General features: G+C 48.1%; 1 protein-coding gene across 1 annotated transcript in view; it reads left to right on the top strand.

Annotated features, from left to right (window-relative positions):
• The window catches only part of LOC146210082 (4-vinylphenol methyltransferase 2-like), a 133,603-nt gene extending 110,500 nt beyond the window's left edge, over positions 1-23,103 (top strand). The window contains exon 3 of the mRNA XM_084587481.1: positions 22,614-23,103. Coding sequence (XP_084443607.1) covers positions 22,614-22,798 — 185 coding nt within the window. The 3' untranslated portion in view covers positions 22,799-23,103. The remainder of the gene's footprint in view (positions 1-22,613) is intronic.
• The last annotated feature ends 269 nt before the right edge of the window (positions 23,104-23,372 follow it).

Raw genomic sequence — 23,372 nt, 5'->3', positions numbered from 1 at the left:
GACGCCACCCTCATGCTCGCAAATGTCATCTTCTATCTGGCGGGTACGGCGTGCGTCTGGTTTGAGACGCATGAAGATGATATCACATCCTGGGATATGTGCAAAGAGAAACTTCGCGATCTATTCGGCAAGCCGATCGGACGCAAGCTCGGCGCACAAAATAGACCTCGCATCCCGTGCCCAGTCTTCCACGGAATCATATTTGTCGTATATTCAAGATATTCTAGCCTTATGCCGAAAAGTGGACAGCGCCATGTCCGAGTCAGACAAAGTTGGTCACATATTAAAGGGCATTGCAAACGATGTTTACAATCTGCTGCTTTGCAAAGACTGTCCGACGGTCGACTCAGTCATCCAAGTTTGCCGGCAGTTTGAGCAAGCAAAACACCGTCGTATTACTCCCCGCTTCGACCGCTTGCCAAATACAGCTGCTACGTCTTCGTGCGAAGACAGTCCAACACTGCAGCAGCCATCGCTGCCTTCAAACTTGACCAGAATTGTTCGCCGAGAGATAGAAGCTATGGCGCCCATTGCGTTCGCTCCTCAACCGGCAGATGCTACTATAGCTTTAATACAATCTGTCGTTCGCCAGGAGTTCGCAAATGTGGGCCTCAACGCGAACGTGGGCTTCAACTCTGGCCAGTCTTCTGCACAGCCCTCGTTCCAACCTAATGCACAGCCATCTGTCCAACCCACCGTTCCGGTGGTAGCAGCTGCGGCTCCAACTGCGCCCTTGCCGACGCGATACCGCTACCGCTACCGCAATCCGGACGAATGGCGAACCTCGGATGACCGACCGATCTGCTTCACCTGTTCACGTGTCGGCCATATTTCTCGTCATTGCCGCAGCCGTTGGATTCCGCCACCTCGACCCCGATACTTTCCAGATCGCAGCGCCGAATATCCACACCCAAACCATTTCCGGGATACTCGCTCTCGTGACTTTAACTCGCCAGCTCCGCGCATGTCCAGCCGCTCACCGTCGCCTCAGACCCGGAGGTCCCGCTCGCCCCTACCTCACCGTCCACCATCTCCTCACTTCTCTGGCTCTCTTCCGGAAAACTAACCAATGCAGCTCCCGGAGCTGATGGTGCATTGACGACCCGGCCCGAAAATCCTCTGCTGACCCTCGCTAATCGCCGCAACCTTCTAGACATCTGTGTGGATGGTGCCCCTGTTACTGCCCTCATTGACACTGGTGCCCAAATTTCAGTCCTTAGCTCATCCTTTCGCCGCCGTCTCAAAAGGTTGTCACACCCGCCGCTTCACCCGCCGTTCGTGTCGCCGATGGAAGCGTCGCTGCCGTCGTGGGACTGTGCACTGCGCGCGTCAGTATTTCCGGTCGCACTACCCCTGTCCTCTTCACTGTTATCGACCGCTGCCCTCATGACGTGATCCTCGGCATCGACTTTTTAACGGCCCATTCTGCCCTGATTGATTGCTCAACTAGCCTTCTTCGCTTAGACCTGCCCTACTGCCCCGAAATCAGCGATGTCGAGCCCCGCCTCCGATCCGCCGAATTTATTCGTCTACCACCCGAAGCTGCTATTTATGTTCCGCTGGCCCCGTTCCCCGCAGTTCCTGACGGCACATACGTCACTTGCCCAATTACCAATGTTGTTCTACGTCGCAACATCATACTCCCTCATACCGTTGTGACTGTCACTGCTAACCGCACCTCTCTTCCCGTCCTTAACTTCAGCCGCTCGACACAAGTTTTACCCCATGGCATCGCACTTGCTGATCTGGTTCCTTTGGCGGACTGCGAAGTTGCTGCTCTAACGCCTCAGCATCTGTCGGAGCAGCATATATCAGCTTCTTCACATTCGAATCTCTTTTCAAGCATGATATCTGCGGATCTGCCAGATGACCAAGCCAGACCTCTCTCAGACCTTTTGCTGTCGTACGCTGATATATTTGATTTCGGGGACCGACCATTGGGCCAAACATCCGTTGTGACCAATCGAATCAATACGGGTGATGCCAGCCTCATCCACAGACGGCCTTATCGTGTTTCCCTTACTGAGCGGCATGCTATACAGAAAGAAGTTGACAAGATGCTGACGCAAAACATTATTGAGCCTTCCTGCAGTCCCTGGGCGTCCCCTGTCGTATTGGTCAAAAAGAAAGACCGAAGTTGGAGGTTTTGTGTGGATTATCGCCACCTTAATCAAATAACAAAGAAAGATGTTTACCCTCTTCCACGAATTGACGACGCGGTTGACTGCCTGCATGGTGCCAGCTATTTTTCTTCTATCGACATGCGTTCAGGCTACTGGCAAATTGCTGTCGACGAACGGGATCGCGAGAAAACCGCATTTGTCACCCCCGACGGACTCTATCAATTCAAGGTGATGCCATTTGGACTCTGTAATGCTCCTGCGACATTCGAGCGCATGATGGACTCGCTCCTCCGTGGCTTCAAGTGGACAACATGTTTATGCTACTTAGATGACGTCGTAGTTTTCTCTTCCACGTTGGCAACCCACCTTGATCGACTTTCTACAGTCCTGGCCGTTTTTCGCCGCGCCGGTCTTCAACCGAACGCCAAAAAATGCAGCTTAGGTAGGCGCCAAATCAAAGTCCTAGGTCATTTGGTTGATGCAAATGGTGTACAGCCCGACCCTGACAAGGTTCGAGCCGTGCGCGAGTTCCCCACCCCACGTAGCTCAAGTGACGTGCGAAGCTTCCTTGGCCTTTGCTCCTACTTCCGCCGCTTCATTCGGAACTTCGCAGACATCGCTCGTCCGCTTACCTCTCTTCTGAAGAAAAACGTACCTTTCACATGGGGTTCTGACCAAGCATATGCCTTCCCGACGCTGACCGGCCACTTACACCAAGACGCTGACTGCTTGTCCCGCCATCCCGTAGATCCTCCCGATTTGTCCGATCATACTGCTGACGACCACATTTTGTCCATCTCGGACTTTATAAATATCGCCTCAGAACAGCGTCGGGATCCTGCCCTGCAACCAATTATAGACCAGCTGCGCAACACCCCCAACTCTTCCGCCAGCATGTTTGTGCTCCATAACGAGACATTATACAGACGCAACATGCGTCCAGATGGCGCGGACCTTTTACTGGTTGTTCCGGCTCATCTGCGCTCTACTGTCCTCGCCCAACTTCACGACGCCCCTACAGCAGGACACTTGGGAGTATCACGCACGTACGACCGTGTGCGACGACGATTTTTCTGGCCTGGTCTTTACCGCTCTGTCCGTCGCTACGTCGCCGCTTGTGAGCTATGTCAGCGCCGTAAGACACCATCGCTTCAACCTAGTGGGCCCCTGCAACCAATCTCAGTGCCGACTGAACCGTTTTCTCGTATGGGCCTCGATCTTCTTAGGCCTTTTCCGACGTCGACGTCTGGAAACAAATGAATTGCTGTGGCGACTGATTATGCTACCCGATATGCTATAACCAGGGCCATCCCCACCAGCTGCGCCACCGACGTTGCTGACTTTCTTTTGCATGACGTAATCTTGATTCATGGCGTTCCGCGTCAACTGCTCACAGATCGTGGCCGCTGTTTTCTTTCTAAAGTTGTTCATGACCTTCTCCGCTCATGCGGTACTCGTCACCAATTCACCACGGCCTACCATCCACAATGCGCGCCGTAGATTTGATCAGCGTGCAGAGATCGCTTTCACTTATCTCGGGGTCAACGCCGGTGATTACACCCGCAGGATAGCAGTGCTAGGGTACAACCCCAAAAACGACCGAATGATTTCACTTCGGATCCAAGGTCACCCTTTCAACATAACAGTTATCCAAGTCTATGCACCGACCACTGCTGCTGAAGAAGCTGACGTTGAGAGATTTTATGCGGACCTACAATGCCTTTTAGACCGCACCCCATCATCAGACGTCGTTTTTCTCATAGGAGACTGGAATGCTAAGGTCGGGAGTGAAGAAATATCCGGAATTACAGGCAAGTTCGGTCTTGGTGAGCCAAATGAAGCTGGGCAGAGGCTAGTAGAGTTCTGTCAACAAAACAATCTGACCATAGCGAATACTCATTTTCAACAGCACAAGAGGCGCCTGTACACATGGATTTCACCGGACGGTCTGTACAGGAATCAGATCGATTATATTATTTGCCGGCAGAGATGGAGAAGCGCTATACAAGCAGTAAAAACAAGGCCTGGGGCCGATTGTGGCACCGATCATCAGCTTCTTGTTGCCAAAATTAAGCTTCGATTGAGGAAAACGCAGAAAACTAGAAGGCCTTTCAGGTATGATCTGGATCAGATTCCATTAGAATATGCTGTGGAAGTGAGGAATCGATTTCAAGAATTAGATCTAGAAGACAAAGAGCCCGAAGAGATGTGGACTGATGTTCGTGATATAATACAAGAAGTTGCTACTAAGGTAGTTCCAAAGCAAAAGAAATGCAAAAAAGCAAATTGGTTATCTGAAGAGGCTTTGCAAATAGCTGAGGAAAGGAGGATGGCAAAAGGTATGGGGGAAAGAGAAAGATACAAGGTTCTCAATGCGGATTTTCAGAAAATAGCAAGGAGAGATAAGAATGCCTTCCTGAACATACAGTGTCAAGCAGTTGAGGACAACAGCCAATTAAGAAACACAAGAGCTCTGTATAAGACAATCAAAGATATCAAAGGAAGCTTCTGTGCTAAGCTGGGCGTGATAAAGGACAAACGAGGCAAGGACCTCACTGAAGCCTCAGAGATAAAGAAGAGGTGGCAGGAATACACAGAAGAACTGTACAAGAAGGACCCGGATGTGCAATCCCAACATAGGACGGTTGTGATTACTGATCTCGAGCCGGGCATCCTGAAGAGTGAAGTTGAATGGGCCTTAGCCAGCCTTGCTAAGAACAAAGCAAGCGGAATTGATGGTATTCCAGCTGAGTTGCTTCAAAACCTCAACCACGACGCTGTTAACACACTGCATACATTATGTCAAAAGATTTGGACAACCCTGCAGTGGCCACAGGATTGGAGGAGGTCAGTTTACATCCCCATTCCAAAGAAAGGCAGTGCCAAAGATTGTTCCAACTACCGCACTATCGCGCTTATTTCGCATGCTAGCAAGGTGATGTTAAAAATCCTGCAAGGTAGGCTGCAGCAGTATGTGGATCGGGAGCTTCCGGACGTGCAAGCTGGGTTTCGCAAGGGCAGAGGAACTAGAGACCAAATTGCCAACCTTCGCTGGATCATGGAAAAAGCAAGAGAGTTCCAGAAACCCATTTACTTCTGCTTTATTGATTATGCGAAAGCGTTTGACTGCGTAGATCACAGCAGATTGTGGCAAGCTCTCCGAGAGATGGGAGTTCCAATTCACCTCATCTGTCTCCTCAGGAACCTTTATGAAGGGCAAGAGGCCACAGTCAGAACTGGGCATGGTCTTACTGATTGGTTTCCGATTGAGAAAGGGGTGAGGCAAGGCTGCATACTGTCGCCCTGCCTATTTAACCTATATGCAGAGTGCATCATGAGGAAGGCCGGTCTGGACGAGTCTTCAGCTGGAGTGAAGATTGCTGGAAAACGTATCAACAACCTTAGATATGCGGATGATACCACTTTAATGGCAGAAAGTGAAGTGGAACTCAAGAGACTTCTGATGCGCGTACAAAAAGAGAGTGAGAAGTTTGGGCTTAAACTGAACATTAAAAAGACGAAGATCATGGCGTCTTGCCCTATCAAGTCCTGGAGCATCAATGGACAAGAAGTGGAAGCTGTGACAGATTTTCTGTTCTTGGGCGCCAAGATTACCTCGGAAGGAGACTGCAGCCATGAAATTAGGAGCCGCCTGCTTCTGGGAAAGAGAGCAATGGTTAGCCTTGACCGCCTAGTAAAGAGCAGAGACATTAGTCTGCCAACCAAGATCCGTATAACCCGTGCTATGGTCTTTCCAGTTGTGATGTATGGATGCGAGAGTTGGACTGTGAAAAAGGCTGACCGCCGAAGAATTGACGCGTTTGAATTGTGGTGCTGGCGAAGACTCTTAAGAGTTCCTTGGACTGCCAGAAGATCAAATCAGTCGATATTGTCGACCATAAACCCTGACTGCTCATTGGAGGGTCAAATTCTAAAGTTAAAGCTCAGCTACTTTGGTCATCTGATGAGAAGAGAGGAGTCGCTGGAGAAAGATTTGATGTTGGGAAAGGTTGAGGGTCGTCGGAGAAGGGGTAGGCAGCGAACGCGATGGTTAGATGGCATTCTCGAGGCATTGCAGATGAAGCTATGTGATGTTAAGAAGATAGTGAGAGACCGGAAAGCGTGGCGTGACATGGTCCATAGGGTCACGAAGAGTCGGACACGACTGAACGCCTGAACTGAACTGAACCATCCGCAAACGAACGGTCTTGCTGAGCGCCTTAATCGCACACTGACCGACATGCTATCTATGTATGTGTCCGATCACCATCGTGACTGGGACATCTCCTTACCTTTCGTCACGTTCGCCTATAACTCCTCACGCCATGATACCGCCGGATACTCTCCCTTTTATCTACTTTTCGGCCGCAACCCTTTACTCCCCTTCGACACCTTGCTGCCTCTCGACAACTCTTCCTGTAGTTACGCTTCGGACGCCATCGCCCGCGCTGATGCCGCCCGCCACATTGCTCGAGACCGGCTTGCCGCGTCTCAGTGCTCACAAGAGCGTCGTTATGACCTACATCACTGAGACGTCCACTACCCTCCTGGTTCCCTCGTGCTTCTTTGGCTACCGGCGCGTCGTGTGGGGATGCGCGAGAAACTTCTGCCTCGTTACGTAGGTCCTTACTGCGTCCTGCGACAAGTCACCGATGTGACTTATGAGATCGCCCCTCTACAGCCCAAGTATCCTTCCACAACCCCTCATCCAGAAATTGTTCACGTCGCCCGTCTGAAACCGTACTATTCAAGTTCTCCTGTGTAGGCAGCACCGGGACGGTGCTTCTCCCGCGCGGGGAATACTGTTACGGTGCGCAATATCTAGATGACGACGACGCACTGGTGTGGTGTTGTGAAGAAGACGACGCTCAAGCTAAGCTGGGTTGGTGCTGGGGGTGTGAGCTTCTGAGAGTTATCTGGCTTTTACCGCTGTGTAAGTTTCCCTTAACAATATGATCGATAGTAGAGTACTGTTTCCGAAAACCTGCTTGATCCTTTGCTTCATTGTAGTCTAAGGTTCTCCCGATTCTATTAGCGATTACCTTAGTAAATACCTTATACGTAACAGAAAGTAAGCTGATTGGTTTGTAATTTTTAGGGTCCTTAGAGTCCCCTTTCTTATGAATGAGGATCATGTTTGCATTCTTCCATGGTTCCGGTACCATCGATGACACCAGGCACTGCGTATACAGGGTGGCCAGTTTTTCTACCACGATATCCCCCCCCCCGTCTTTTAGCAAATCTGTAGTTATCTGATCCTCTCCAGCTGATTTCCCCCTTTTCATAGTTTTTAATGCTTTCTTGACCTCGTCCTTCGTCACTGGTGGAACGTTTGACTGTTTTTCCCTGCCGCCAATCTCGTTACGGTCTTGACTACTTTGGCTACTGTAGAGATCTGTATAGAACTCCTCGGCTACTTTGACTTTCTTGTCCATATTCGTGATGACGTTGCCCGCATTGTCCCTTATCGCATACATCTCATTTTTTGCCTATGCCTAATTTCTTCTTTACCGCTTTAAGGCTTCCCCCGTTCTTTACCGCATGCTCAATTTTCTCCATGTTATACTTCCTTATATCAGCCACCTTGCGCTTATTGATTAGCTTTGATATCTCGGTCAATTCGATCTGGTCTGTTGGATTGAAGCTTACATACTCTGGCGTTTCTTAATCAAATCTTTCGTCTCCTTACACAGCTCACCGGTATCCTCTCTAACCACAATAGCGCCTTCTTCTACCGCACACTCAGTGTCGATATCTCTGAAATTATTGTTCATTGCTTCTAGGGTAATGTCGTCATCATCGGTTAGAGCTGAATATCTATTCTGTAGTGAGATCCTGAATTCTTCTGCCATCCCCCTCACCGCTAATTCGTTGATGGGTTTCTTTCTTAATAATCTGTAGCGTTCTTTCTTCAGATTTAGGCTAATTCGGGAACTCACCATCCTGTGGTCACTGCATCGCACTTTCCCCATTACCTCTACATCTTGCACAATGGCGGGGGTTAAACACATTATAAAGTCAATTTCATCGTTAGTCTCCCCGTTAGGACTTTTCCATGTCCATTTCCGGTTCTTCCGTTTGCTGAAGAAGGTATTCATGATTCGTTAGTTATTGCGCTCTGCAAACGCAACTAGTAACTCCCCCCTGCTATTCCTAGAACCAATGCCATAGTCACCTACTGCCTTGTCTCCTGCCTGTTTTTTCCCCACCTTGGCATTGAAGTCGCCCATTAGTGCAGTATACTGCGTCTTTACTTTTCGCATTGCTGATTCTACATCTTCGTAGAAGCTTTCAACTGCTTGGTCATCATAACTACATGTAGGTGCATAGGCCTGTACAACCTTCAGTTTATACCGCTTATTAGGCCTAATTGCGATGCTGCCACCCTCTCATTAATACTATAGAATTCATCTATATTACCCGCTATATACTTATTGACAAGGAAACCTACTCCTAGTTGTCGCCTGTCTGGTAAGCCTCGATAACACAGTAAATGCCCATCCTTCAGTACAGTATGTGCCTCATTCGGCCTCCTAACCTCACTAAGCCCTATGACATCCCATTTTATACCCGCTATTTCCTCTATCAGCACTGCTAAACTAGCTTCACTAGCTAGGGTTCTAGCGTTAAACATTGCCAGGGTCAGTTTCCAATGGCGGCCTGTCCAGCGGAGCCAGGACACACCCCCTTAGCACCCCCTGCTGGGTCACAGGTCTGACCGCCGCCGTGGTCAGTTGTTCCGCAGCCGCTGGTGAATGAAGGCCGGGGTTTTATGAAGCTTATGATGAGAGGTTGTGGCCAATTACTGCACCAGGGTGGCTAGCTCCTGTTCTGGTGAGGGAGTGCGTTGCCGAAGGTGTTCACCGGCATCAGGTCTCACCCAAACCTGTTTATGCAATTCTATCGACACGCGGATTTTTTTTTTAATCCGGCGGAGAATTGCGCGGCACCGGGATTTGAACCACAGTCCTCTTGCATGCGATGCGGATGTTCTACCGCTACGCCACCGCTGCATCCAATTGTGTGCGTCCAATTTCAGAGTTCGGTTGAGTCTTGTTTTCTGGTTTAGCAGCTTATAAAATTCGACCGCTTGTTCTCTTGGAGCGAGAAGCTCTTCGGTTGTGTCTTGGACTTCCGAAATTTGTTGCCAAATATGTGCTCTACCTTGAAACCCGGATTCCTTCCTTGATATGTAGATTAAAAATTCTAAATATTCAGGCGTACCTAAGGATATATGAATCAGAGTTTCACCGATATATGCCTATTTTTTGCTGTCAACCACATCCTTTTTAGGCGTCCATTGGCCTAACTTTCACACCCCGTAGGTTGTTATGGTCAAAAACTTGCTGGACCCTTTAAATGGTTCCCTTCCTAGTATTCTACCCATACAAACCATCGGTTCATTTGTTGAAATTGTGTTTGACGACATATTCCCGAATAATGCTAGAGACTTATCTTCCGTTATTCTAAACGGATTATTAGAAGATCATTTAAGAAGCCTTTCTGCTAGTTTTGTACTAGATAGATAAATGGATTTATTGAAAGGAAAAGGCAGAGAGGTAGGCTGCAATAATTCAAATCTGGCCTGCTACTTTGCACTGGGGAAGGGGGAGGAGAGAAGGAAGAAGGTCATGATGGGTGACGATGTGGGAGAAGGCATATGAAATACATATACAGACACAGTAACTTGTTTTACAATCGCGAATCAAGTCCGCTGGCGCACAAAAAACGGAAAAGAGCACGCACTGCCTGGACACCCTTCCCCTTGTCCGGCCAAGCGCCCAGCAGCAGTTCCTCCGTCAGAAGCCTCTTGTCTAAGCGCTTCAAGGAAGCGGCTAGCACACGTCTTTCGCACGCATACGCTCGGCACACCAATAATATATGGTCCACAGTCTCTGGGATGCCACAAGTTGAACCTTCCGGCGAGTCCATCTGTCCAATTAAATGTAAGTACTTGTGCGTGAAAGCCACGTTTAAACGAAGTCTATGTAGTAAGCATGCCTGATGACGCGGAATATCACGCGGAACATAAAATTTTAATGTTTGATCGAGCCTTCTTAGACGAATGTGTCGGGCGTCTGGCTGGGCCCAGTAAGCTGCTCTAGCATTATTCATACAACTCGTCAGAAGGCACGTCGTGTCACCTCTTGAAAAAGGCACAGCTGTTTGGAGGCCATTGATGAGCGCGCTTTTCGCTTCAACATCAGCCTGTTCATTCCCATGGAGCCCGCAGCGGGCAGGGATCCATTGAAACATTTTCATGTGGCCTTGCAGCTGGGCAGATGTGATGAGCTCCATAATGTTTAGTGCCAGGGACTGATAGGTAGTGTGGCGTAAGAAGTTTTTACAAATTTGTAATGCAGTCTTTGAGTCCGTGAATATACACCATTTTTGAGGTGCCCCCCCCCATATGTAGCGAATAGATTCCCGAATGGCTACAAGCTCAGCAGCAGTTGATGTAGAGGTATGTCCCAAAAAGAAATGCAGAGTCGTTTTCTGAGTTGGTATGACCACAGCTGCAGCGGATGCCTGTGCTGACACAGATCCATCGGTGTATACGCGAATATAATTAGGATATTCTGACCAGATGTGCGCCAGAGTAAGTTGTTTGAGTCCACTAATTGGCACCACTGATTTCTTTAGTATTCCGGGAACACGAAGGTGCACCAAAGGTTTATCCATCGTCCATGGTGGTTGGCCGGGACGATATGGGAGGGCATATCCTGTCGGTACTTGCGACTGATGGCAGCGGAGTGCACTTGTAAAACTGCAGTTCGACAAACGGCACTCACATGTCCGATCTTGTGGCATTTGTGGCACTGAACAGGTCTTGTAAAATACATCCGAACTGGGTGTCTCACATAGCCCACTTTAACGTGGAATGGGAGGGATTCAGTTTCAAAGACTAATTTAACGCACTTTGAGCGGCCGAAACGGTGAACATCCACAATGCGCGCCGTAGATTTGATCAGCGTGCAGAGATCGCTTTCACTTATCTCGGGGTCAACGCCGGTGATTACACCCGCAGTAGTCTTTTTCCCATGTGCAAGAAGGGAACGGGCCGGCATGTTGCCAAGCACAGCAATTCCTTTCAGCTTGTCCACTTTAGCCTGGGATTTGACATCCACGGTCAGGACATTCTTCCAGGGATTAATTCTGACTTCGTCAACTTCCCCGGGAGCCAGCTGGTCGAAAAACTGGGTCAGGTGCTGTCTGCTTACAACATTCAGATTCGCCGTTGCCGTTGTTGGTACGAAGGCCACGGAAAAGATCCCTTGCTTTTCAGCATTCTTCTTTGGTGTCTCACTCATTATTGATGTTCGGCGCAGCTTCCTTTTCAGGCGGCGCGACTGTACAGGCGTGCAGCTGCTGTCAGAATCCATCTCAGTCACTGTGGAGTCATCTGCCGAGTCTGGAAGCTCCACGTCCGCGACGTTGAGGTGACCCGTCGAGTACGCCGCAGCATGTTCGATGGTGGCGGGTGGGCGCAGGGATCGTGCGCCCGCCATCCCGAAGGATGACGAGATCACAAATAGCTCACAGCGACAGAAAATCCAGAAAAATGGAAGAGCGCTAGCTTCAGGTGTTCGGAAACCTCCACTTCTTCTTCCTTCCAGCCTGTTTAGTACTAGCTACTTACATTACATTGAGATGCGTCAGTTTAGTACTAGCTACTGACGCATCTCAATGTAATGAAAAGGAGGGTGTGGGTATATATTGTCAGCATTTAGACTGGTCATTTTCTGTCCGGCTTTCGGACTTCACCCTAATTTTTGAAGCAGAGTTTCTGGCGGTGGTACTTGCTTTACGGAAATTAGACTTCTATTTTTATAAAGTGGCTGTAATTTCCGACTCTATCTCCTTGCGTTCATCCTTCTCTTCGTCAGCGGATTCTGCAATAGTAAAAACCTTTCTCTCCCTGATGCCTAGACATTTGAAAATTGTACATATGGTATGAGTACCAGGCGATATCAATGTGACTTTAAATGAATATGCTGATAGTTTGGAAAAAGAGTCCCTCAATGGCCCCGTATTATCTATCCTTCCGGCGACAGCGTACATCACCGCAGCGAGGTTTCGGAGAAACGTTCTATTAAATATGAAAAATGGACATCTTTTAAGATCTGATGACTGTCTGCCTCTAAATTATTCTTGGATTAAAAAATTGTCCTTCACGGCAACTTGAGATTTCTATAACAAGGCTGCGACGCCGTATCCCACATTTAAATTCCACTTATTTCCCGTTTTGATTACTTTCCTCTACCCCTCAAATCACTTTTTTCTTAATCTTTTTATGCAAGTATACTTCAAAAACTTTCTTTACTACCCAATTCTTAACCGATCGCCCTCTGTGGGTATGTGCCATAAGTTATTTGTTCAACAACAGCAACAACAACTTCCGCTGCCTCGTGCGGACAGAAGAGAGAAGGTAGAGAAGGAAAGAAAAAGAACAGGGAGAGAAAGGCGCACCGCAACAGACGTCGTCCACCACCTAAGCGGTGGCGGGTGAATGACGGCCTACAACAGAATTCGATGGCAGGCTTGTCCCCGCCGCAAGCGGCGTTAACCTACCAGTCCCAGCTCCGTAGGGCCAGGAACAGCCGCCCTTCACCACCTCCCTCCCCTTTAAGGTGACATCGCACAAGTCAGGACTGCTCTCCGTGCTCCGCCGGGGTGGTGCAATCAGCGGTAACACACCCGACTACTGTGAAGGAGTACCCGGGTTCGATCCCGACCGCGGCGGCTGCGTTTCGCTGGAGGCGAAACGAAGAGGCGTCCGTGTGCTTGCGATGTCAGCGCACGGTAAAGATCCCCAGGTGGTCGAAATTACTCCAATAGAAGAGACACATGGGCGAGTTTGTACGGTGAAATGATGAATAAACAGCGCTAAAGACTAGGACGAAGAGCAAGAAGAAAACAAGATGGGCTCTGACTCCCTACTGACGTTTATTGAAACACACAATATAAATATTCTAACGAAGCCGCACTAAAGCGCACAGTAAATAAACACTAAGTCATGATAGCCCAGCACACATACCACGTTCAAGAAACCCAACCTCATTATCTGTTCAAGCGATTGACGGTTCACAAACACATTTTACAGCTAATCGCATGATATGCCTGGCCTTAATGATTTCCCGGTTAATTCGTGCCGGATGGGCATCCAAAATACTTTTGTCTGTTAGAAAAGGTGGGCAGCCATCACACCCCTTACAATGCGCAACCATATTAGAGCCTCTGCCAATCTCTAATGATCTTTCGTGCTCTCGTAACCGAACATTAAATACACCTGCCCGTTGGACCCACATACACTTTATGACAAGATAACGGAATCCTGTATATCACTCCTACTTTACATAGATCATACGAAAACTCATGCTTCACTCTACACGTGTTTCTTTCCCGCACTTTTTTCGCTGCTTTGTTCTTGACTATGCTGCATATTTTTGACAGTTTATTTGGTGTTGAGAAAACACCTTTAACATCAAACCTTCTGGCCACATTTTTCAAATTGTCTGGCAAACCATGCACATAAGGCAGGGCCACATATCTTTTTACATCTCTCTTTCCAGCCCTCTCCTGCTCCCGTGAACCTGCGCACGACTGTTTTACTTTTTTGATCAGTTTATCACATGTTCTTAATATGACGTGAACAGGAAATCCTGCGTTCGCTAGCCCAGACAGTTGCTCATTAAAGCTAATTCGCATATTATGAAAGCATGATTTAGACAGGACTGCCTCTAGGCTGAACAGAGCAAGCTTAGAATGGTGCGACCAATAACCTAGCAGCGGCTTTGCACTCCTAGGCGAATACCGCTAACAAACATGATGGCCACGAAACTTTAAAGGGAGGTCTAGAAAACGCAGTTCATTCTCTTGAGACATTCGCTCAAATGTAAATCTCCGACCCAGCCCTTGCTCTTGAAAACCCTTAAGAATATTCATAGATGTGTAGCTACTATTGCAACCTTTGAAAAAGACCAGAAAATCGTCAGCATATAGAACGATTGTTATCCTCCGCCCGTGCACGTTTTTGGAAATCAATTCATCTACTCTGTTTGCGAAAATGTCACTTAGAACAGGAGCGACCTTCCAACCAATACAAATGCCAGATTTCTGGGCATTCACGGCACTGTTAAATTTAACAAACATATTTTCAAATAAAAAGATATCAATTCTAAAAACGAACCGATTACCAAAAGCTTATTCTGTTCCGAAATGCACATTCGCAGACTGGTCATGAGAACTTCATGAGTGATCGAATAAAAGAGATCCTCGACATCAATGCTAATTGCCGAGCAATACCCTGAGTTGTCCGTTTTCAAGTACTCTGCCGCCACCTCAGAGTTCTTTACTAGATACGACATCTGGTTCTTCCATTTGCTGAAGAAGGTATTCATGATCCGTAAGTTATTGCGCTCTGCAAACACAACTAGTAACTCCCCCCTGCTATTCCTAGAACCAATGCCATATTCACCTACTGCCTTGTCTCCTGCCTGTTTTTTCCCTACCTTGGCATTGAAGTCGCCCATTAGTACAGTATACTGCGTCTTTACTTTTCGCATTGCCGATTCTACATCTTCATAGAAGCGTTCAACTGCTTGGTCATCATAACTACATGTAGGTGCATAAGCCTGTACAACCTTGAGTTTATACCGCTTATTGGGCCTAATTACGATGCCTGCAACCCACTCATTAATACTATAGAATTCATCTATATTACCCGCTATATACTTATTGACACATCTTCCTACTCCTAGTTGTCTCCTCTCTGGTAAACCTCGATAACACAGTACATGCCCATCCTTCAGTACAGTATATGCCTCATTCGGCCTCCTAACCTCACTAAGCCCTATGACATCCCATTTCATGCCCTCTATTTCCTCTAACAGCCCTGCTAAACTAGCTTCACTAGCTAGGGTTCTAGCATTAAACGTTGTCAGGGTCAGTTTCCAATGGCGGCCTGTCCAGCGGAGCCAGGCTTTGTTAGCCCCCCCTGCTGCGTCACAGGTCTGACCGCCGCCGTGGTCAGTTGTTCCGCAGCCGCTGGTGACTGAGGGCCGGGGTTTTATGGAGCTTATCATAGGAGGTTGTGGCCAATTACTGCACCAGGGTGGCCAACTCCCGTTCTGGTGAGGGTGTGCGTTGCCGGAGGTGTTCACCGGCATCAGGTCGCACCCCAAACCTGTTTATGCAATTCCATCGACACGCGGATTGTTTTTTTCCATCCGGTGGAGAATTGCGCGGCACCGGGATTTGAACCCCGGTCCTCTTGCATGCGAGGCGGATGTTCTACCGCTACGCCACCGCTGCGAGGAATATTAGGACTCGACTTTTTAACTGTACATTCCGCGCCCATTGACTGTTCTTCTGGACTGCTTCATCTGGACCTGCCACTCTGTCCTGACAAACAGGCCTCTGATACTTCAACGCTCCGTCTCCGCTCCTCTACATTTACACGTCTGCCACCAGAAGCTGCAGTGTATATGCTCATGTCGCCTTTCGCCTCCGTTCCTGATGGCGACTACGTTGTTTGCCCATAACCGACGTGACACTGCAGCGTAGAATCGCTCTCCCTCATAACATCGTGCACGTAGAAAATAACAACGCTTATATTCCAGTCTTGAACTTCGGCCTTTTTGTGCACGTTCTTCCTGAGGGCATTACTCTCGCCGAACTGACCCCACTGTCTGACGTCACAGCTGCCGCTCTTTTGCCTGACCCTACTGCTAAAGTGTCGACACGACCTGCACCGTCCCCCGCGCCGGAGGCCTGCATATCAGGAATGGTTGCACCTAATTTGCGCCCTGACCGTGCTACAGCACTTACGAGTCTTCTGACTTCGTACAGCGATATTTGCAATTTTGGTGACCGCCCCTTAGGACAAACGTCCCTCGTTACGCATCGTATCGACACCGGAGACGCCCGCCCAATTCACAGAAGACCTTATCGAGTCGCCATTTCTGAACGACGCGTCATACAAGATGAAGTGGACAAGATGTTAGCAAAAAACATTATAGAGCCTTCGAGCAGTCCCTGGGCGTCGCCTGTCGTGCTTGTTAAAAAAAGGGACAATACCTGGAGATTCTGCGTTGATTACCAACACCTCAACAAAATTACAAAGAAAGACGTTTACCCGCTCCCCAGGATAGATGATGCCCTCGACTGCTTACACGGTGCCAGCTATTTCTCTTCCATTGATCTTAGTTCCGGTTATTGCATATCGCAGTCGACGAACGGGACCGAGAGAAGAACCTCTTCTTCACTCCCGATGGCCTGTATCAATTCAAGGTGATTGCCTTTCGGCTTGTGTAATGCGCCCGCAACATTCGAGCGCATTATGGACTCTCTCCGGCGCGGCTTCAAATGGACGACGTGCTTGTGTTATCTCGATGACGTCATTGTATTTTCTTCTACATTTGAGAGCCATCTCCATCGCCTTGATGCCATTCTTGGCGTCTTCCGAAGAGCTGGCCTTCAGCTGAACTCGAAGAAATGTAGCTTCGGCCGACGTGAACTCAAGGTGCTCGGTCACGTGGTCGACGCCCGTGGCGTTATACCCGATCCAGACAAAATACGTGCTGTAAGTGCATTTCCTACACCCCGTTGTACCAGTGACGTGCGTAGTTTTCTTGGGATTTGCTCCTATTTTCGGCGGTTTGTACCTAACTTTGCGGAGACGGCTCGTCCACTCACCAATCTTTCGAAGAACGACGCTCCATTTTGCTGGGACCAAGAACAATCCCACGCCTTTTCTGCGCTCATTGCAGCCCTCACCAACCCGCCCGTCCTGGCACACTTCAATACTTCGGCACCAACGGAGGTACGCACCGACGCCAGTGGTCACGGTATTGGTGCCATAATCGCCCAGCAGCAGATGGGTCGCATTCGCGTCATTGCTTATGCCAGTCGCCTCCTTTCTGCGGCTGAACGAAATTACTCGATCACTGAACGTGAGTGCTTAGCCCTCGTGTGGGCCATTACAAAGTTTCGCCCTTACTTGTTTGGCCGCCCGTTCTCCGTCATCACCGACCACCATGCTTTATGCTGACTTTCTATGGTGAAGGACCCTACTGGTCGCCTGGGTCGTTGGGCCCTCCGCCTTCAGGAATACACTTTTTCTGTTGTCCACAAGTCTGGCCGGCTGCACGCTGACGCCGATTGCCTGTCCTGCAACCCGGTAGATCCCGCACCTGCGAGCGAGTGCGACGATGACACATATGTGTTGGCCATCTCTGACCTTTCAAACATTCGCCATGAGCAGCGCTTAGATCCCAAGCTTTGCAGCATAATCAATCGCCTCAGCACTGATCACCTTGATGCTCCCTTGCTCTGTTTGTGCTCAACAATGGCACCTTATACCGACGGAATATGCGACCAGATGGCGCCGAGCTTCTGCTCGTAGTCTCCGAACACCTGCGTACCACTGTTCTTCAACAGCTGCACGGCGCACCCACAGCGGGTCATCTTGGCGTATCTCGTACGTACGATAGCGTCCGCCGCCGCTTCTTTTGGCCAGTCCTCTATCGCTCTGTTCGTCGTTACGTTGCTTCTTGTGACCGGTGTCAGCGACGCAAGAAGCCCTCGGCCATGCCTGCTGGATTCCTGCAGCCGATCGACATCCCAGTAGAGCCATTTTCCCTAGTTGGCCTTGACCTCCTCGGGCCTTTCCCACTTTCTGCGTCGGGGAATAAATGAATTGCAGTGGCCACGGATACGCCGCTACGCCGTCACCCGAGCGATACCCACCAGCTGTGTAACTGGTGTGGCTGCGTTTCTTCTCCATGACGTCATCCTGCTCCATGGTGCTCCACGCCAGCTGCTCACTGACCGTGATCGTTGCTTTCTTGCTCGAGTAGGCGACGAAATTCTTCGGTACTGCTCCATTAAGCACTATTTTACCACCGCTTACAATCCACAAACGAACGGCCTCACCGAATGCCTCAACCGCACGCTCACGGACATGCTGTCTATGTATGTCTCGGAGGATCACCGCGACTGGGATATTAAATTGCCGTTTGTAACGTTCGCGTACAATTCCTCTCGTCACGACACAATGGGCTACTCACCGTTTTATCTTCTATACGGCCGCGACCCTCCCCTTCCTTTTGACAGCGTATTGCCTCCCACCGCTAACGCCAGTTGCTACGTTCGTGACACCATCTCCCGAGCTGACGCAGCCCGTGTTATTGCTCGCCGACGACTGACCTCCTCCCAAAATTCTCAAAAACGGCGCCATGATTCTCGCCACCGGGATGTCCACTACTCTCTGGGCTCTCTCGTCTTGCTCGTGACTCCCGCTCGTAAAGTTGGGCTGTGTGAGAAGCTCTTGCCACGATACGCAGGACCCTACCGCGTTTTACGGCCAGTCACTCCTGTGACATACGAGGTAACCCCTGTATATCCGCCGCGACAGTCCTCTATGCCACGCACCGAGATTGTTCATGTCGCCAGAATGAAGCCCTACTACCCCTCCAGTAGTTCGTCCTAGTGCGCACCGGGACTGTGCTTTTCGTGGGGGGGGGGGGGGGAGATGGCAATGTGACATATATGCCCTGCATCGCTGGACGTAAAGAAGACAACGACCGGAGCAGTGACACAGAAGACGACAAAGTGGTAGCAACGTTTAGTGCTAGAAGAAGGTTAACGCTGCTGTGATTCTGTGCTTTGTGTGCTGCGTCACCCTGGACTAACCTTCGTGCACTAACCTTGCCACGTATCAATATACTCAATTCACAACCAAGGGCACGCGTGGGCAGAACTAACAGCTCTGATACCTGAAAACGTGAAACAAAACAGTCAAGATACTGCAGCTCACCGCCATGAATGAAAACAGATGGGGTGCTAACGCATATGTGTCGTGGTTTTTGTGAATGTGAAATGCCTCGCTGCTTTCCCTGGTTAATTTATCACAGTGCTTGTACAGAATCCTCATTAAAGAGCGAACTACATGAATCTGCGTTATAATTAGTGGTCTGAATTCGTACGCCCCTCTCCTAGCTGTTTCCTTCGAAGCCCAACTGCGAGCATTCGGGGCAATTCCTTGTTGTGCGAGAACAAGTTCGAGGAAGGGGCCCCATCCAAAGAAGCGTCACGTATTCACGCACCTGCCCGTCTGGCCTATACATCTTTTCTCGTTTAGACATTAATCAACTCGTTGACAATTTGGTGAACGAGGCATGGCGTTCTTTCTGTTTGGTTAAAGCGTTAAAAATCGTGCCTCTAAAAGACGGAGACTGGCTTGGTTGTGCGTTTGGAAAGACGCAAGGAAAGCGGATGCTCGAACGTTCTCCTTGTGTCTGTACAGGAAACGACAGTAAAAACAATTGCATGAAGTGTATGGCTCGAAAACAAGACCTGCACCCCTTTCGTTTACCGCGGATGCATAATATATGCCATGAGCTATGCAGAATGGGCGCGTGAGTGATATTTCGCTATTATTAAAGAGAAGCCATGGAAGCTAGAATAACCTTCACAAATGAAAAAGAAAATGATTTACCACCTGAAAAAGAGGTATGGGGAAGTTGGAGAGTCGTATAATTTACCAGATTTCAATCGCTTGTGGCAGCCACTATATTAGGCAAGGTGGACGATCAAAGGAATGAGCGGACACTCGAGAGATTGTTAGCCGAATAAAGAAACTGAACGGGAACCTATGCATGCGCGGAACTCACAATGGCTGGACTTTTCAAGCGCAAGCGTAATCCAGATGTTAGAAAGAGAGGTCACTGCATGCTATTTTAAAGCGTATAAAAAGAAGTACATTTGTCATGCTTGCACAGCATTGACAAAGCGGGAAGTAGATATTATGGTGCATCGATACGTGGGTCATCTGTGATAACTACAGGGCGAAGCTCGCGTAAAACAAATGTATAATGACTAGTATCATGGCGTCATTAAATACATATATGTTTGGTTCCTATTTGCACTGGCTGTCTTTTCGTACGCTTCTGTGTTAGTAGTGCAGTATTAGTGCTTCCAAATGCTCTCCATCCCAATGTTATTCTCCTAGTTATTTCCCTTTTGTGGTGCGGATCTGCGGTCACTACCTGTCTTAAGTAGACATAGCCGTCTACCACTTCCAAGGCTTCGCTACCGTATCTAAACTGCTAATCCTTTCCCAGGCTGTTCAGCATTACCTTAGTCTTCTGCATATTAATTTTTACCTTCCCCTGTCAAGACCATTTATCATTACTAGCAGTTGGTCAACCGAGTTACTTGACATGGTAATGTCAAGAGCAAACCGCAGATTACCGAGATATTCTCCATCGATCCTGATGCCTAACTGCTCCCATTACATGCCTTTGAATACACAAACTAAGAAAGCTATAAATAGCACTGGGGAGATCGTGTCTCCTTGCCTAACACCTTACTTAAATGGAATTTATCACTTTCTTTATGAAGAACTACGGATGCTGTGCAGCCATAGTGGCAGGTACTCAAGCATTATGCCCAGCTGCTTACCGGTGCTACACAGTAGGAAAGTATCTTACCTGTACTTGCTTATGGGGATGAAAGGTGGAGGCTAACGACGAAGGTTCTACTTAACTTGAGGGCAATGCAGAGGGCTATGGAACGGAAAATGGTAGGGGTAACGTTAAGAAATAGCAAACGTGCAGTGTGGGTTAGATAAATAACTCAAGTTACTGACATTCTAGAGGAAATCAGGAAGAAATTTGCATTGGCAGGACATGTAGTTCGAAGAGAGGATAACCGATGGTCGCTGAGGGTAACAAACTGGATTCCAAGGGAAGGAAAGCGTAGCAGGGGGCGGCAGAAAGTTCGGTGGGCGGATCGGTGGGCGGATGAGGTTAAGACATTCGCAGGGGTCAAGTGGATGCAGCTAGCACAGAACCGGGTTAAGTGGAGATATATGGGAGAGGCCTTTGCTTTGCAGTGGGTATAGTCCGGCAGATGATGATGATGAGTAGTACTGCAACAACAAAAATAGCTAGAATCTCCACATAGATGATTTCTTATTGCAAAAGCGAAACAAAAAGACACTCAGTGCTCTAATAAACCGTTAAAGTGTCTTCAAGCATCTGCAAGTCCTGCGCTTGATAGCTTGACATGGCTATAAATGTTGAAGGAAAGCATCAGCGCCACTTTTGCACTACAAAATGATTCGCGATGACGCCATTTAGCTAACACGTCCTATCAATATTCCCGCGTGCAAAAAGAAAACGACATATTTAAAACGTTTCCGGAATGCCTGTTGCTATATATTTCTTTCGTTAACGGGACATTCCGACATATTATAGACGCACGTTTTATAATCGACATATCGAAGTTCCTTCACCATACATTAAATATATCCACATGTGGTTGTAATGCACAAAAATGCGTCAAGCATATTTACGGTGCATATTCATGCGTGCCGTTTTGCAATATAAATTTGCATCAACAAATGCCCTCATTCCACGGCGTCGTCGCACATTCATTACTGAAATAGTGAACGCCGCCACTTCTTTCTATCCACCCCAAAAACTAAATGCACTCTCTGTGTTTGCTCCGAATAGCAAACGCGATTAAGACGTTACTTTGTTTGAGAAATTAATATACAGGTCGCTGTTTATCCTGGTTCACCGTCCCATCTTCTATACGCTATAACGCTTTGCAAGAATATTCTTTCAGTCTAGAGCGAGCAATAAATTTCTTCACGTTATTTGCATTTCAGAAGGCTTATGTATACCGGTCACGCTCCCAGAAATCTGCCTTGTGTGCACTACAGAAATAAATGACTTTGTGTTCCTAATTAGTATTTCTCCAAAGCTGGAAGGAAGCCCCCAATGTGGAATAAATATTCAATACGAGAGGGATTACTGATTGGCATTCTCCAAAAAGTCAAACGACAAATTTTTCTTCACTGCAGAGTTTCTGAAAAACTTGTGTAGCCGGCTTTTGTAGCCGTTTTGCTGCTCTTGGGTGCATGTCAATTTTTTGCTTCCTTATTGATAAGTATTCTCAAGATATCCTAAAATAGTACCCCGGTTTTCTATTAATGTAGTAACTTTTAGTTGACAGAAGTGTGCGAGGAATCAGTTGCTCGCACCAGGCTGACGTGAGCCTTTTCTGCAGCACTTTTCACATAGGACGTTCCTATCATAACTATGCAGGCACCTATTTCTCCGCTCCTGCTTGCTGCAAGTATCCTCATTTGCTCTTTATCCGAGGATAAGCGATAGTACCAAGCCGTTCGACAAAATACAGATTTTTATGATGTTACGTGGTAGTCGATGTTTTAACCTCTCTAAAATGCAGTTTGGCTTGAGAAGCAAATAGGCGAACTGGTGATGGTCGCGGTAAATCTGAGTCGAAATTGTGCGTCTGTGAAGCATTCACGTAATGGTTAGAACGTGATAAAGAAATTGATGGAAGCACCGGTATAGTTTCACAGCATTGGTAATAAGCACATTTCACCCTCAGGGGATAAGGGCGAACAGTAATCACAACCATATCAAAATTGGCTGCTTTTGTTTTGTGGTGCAGAAAAGTACGTGCGGATGTTCAAACTGGACTTCCGGGTGCCCGACGAAAAGCGCCCTGCTTTTCGGGATGCCTTGATGTCATCGTTGCTCGAGCGACTGGTGCAAACCTCAAGAGGAGCCGCCCTTACGTTCAACGTCACTGTTGCGCATTCGCGCAAGCCCGAAGGACGCCCCAACAAGGATTGAGATTAACGCTTGCTTTTACTAGCATTGAAAACATACCAGGAAAATGCCGTGTCTCCTGAATCACTAATCTCGAAGCTTGTAATGAAACTCTTCACCTTGAGATAGTGCTAGCGCTGATAAAAATGAGGATATGTTGACAACAATGAAAAACGTCACCAGGATTTGAAATAAAATTTCCGGCCGCTGGTACCTACATTAGCAAAACAGGGCGTTTTTCGTAACCGTTTGTCCCGAAATGGCGACACAAGACGCCTGGTGGTACCTACAATAAAATGGATAAGATACTGCAATGTTTTTCCACAAAAGACTGTCTTTATTAGAAATTTTTATTTTAATCCAGGTAACATTACAAATGTTCTCATGTTTGATGCATAAATTGACGAGAAATGCAACTTTAGCTAGCCTTACAAAAGAAAGGTGTGGCGATATTCTAACCTGGACTATTGTCTACTATGAGTCTAGAGGTTCACTTTGGTCCTAAAACGTCTTGCAACAGTCGGGCAGTGCTTACGGGTGAGTGAAATGTGATTAGGGCATTTATAGGCTTATGAGTGTACGTCCGTCTGCACAATGC

Source organism: Amblyomma maculatum, chromosome 1, assembly GCF_055883805.1.
Source record: "Amblyomma maculatum isolate TAMU_Amacu chromosome 1, ASM5588380v1, whole genome shotgun sequence".
NCBI classification, from domain to species: Eukaryota; Metazoa; Arthropoda; class Arachnida; order Ixodida; family Ixodidae; genus Amblyomma; species Amblyomma maculatum.
Note: the sequence above shows the minus strand (reverse complement) of the source record. Positions and strands in the feature narration are given on the sequence as shown.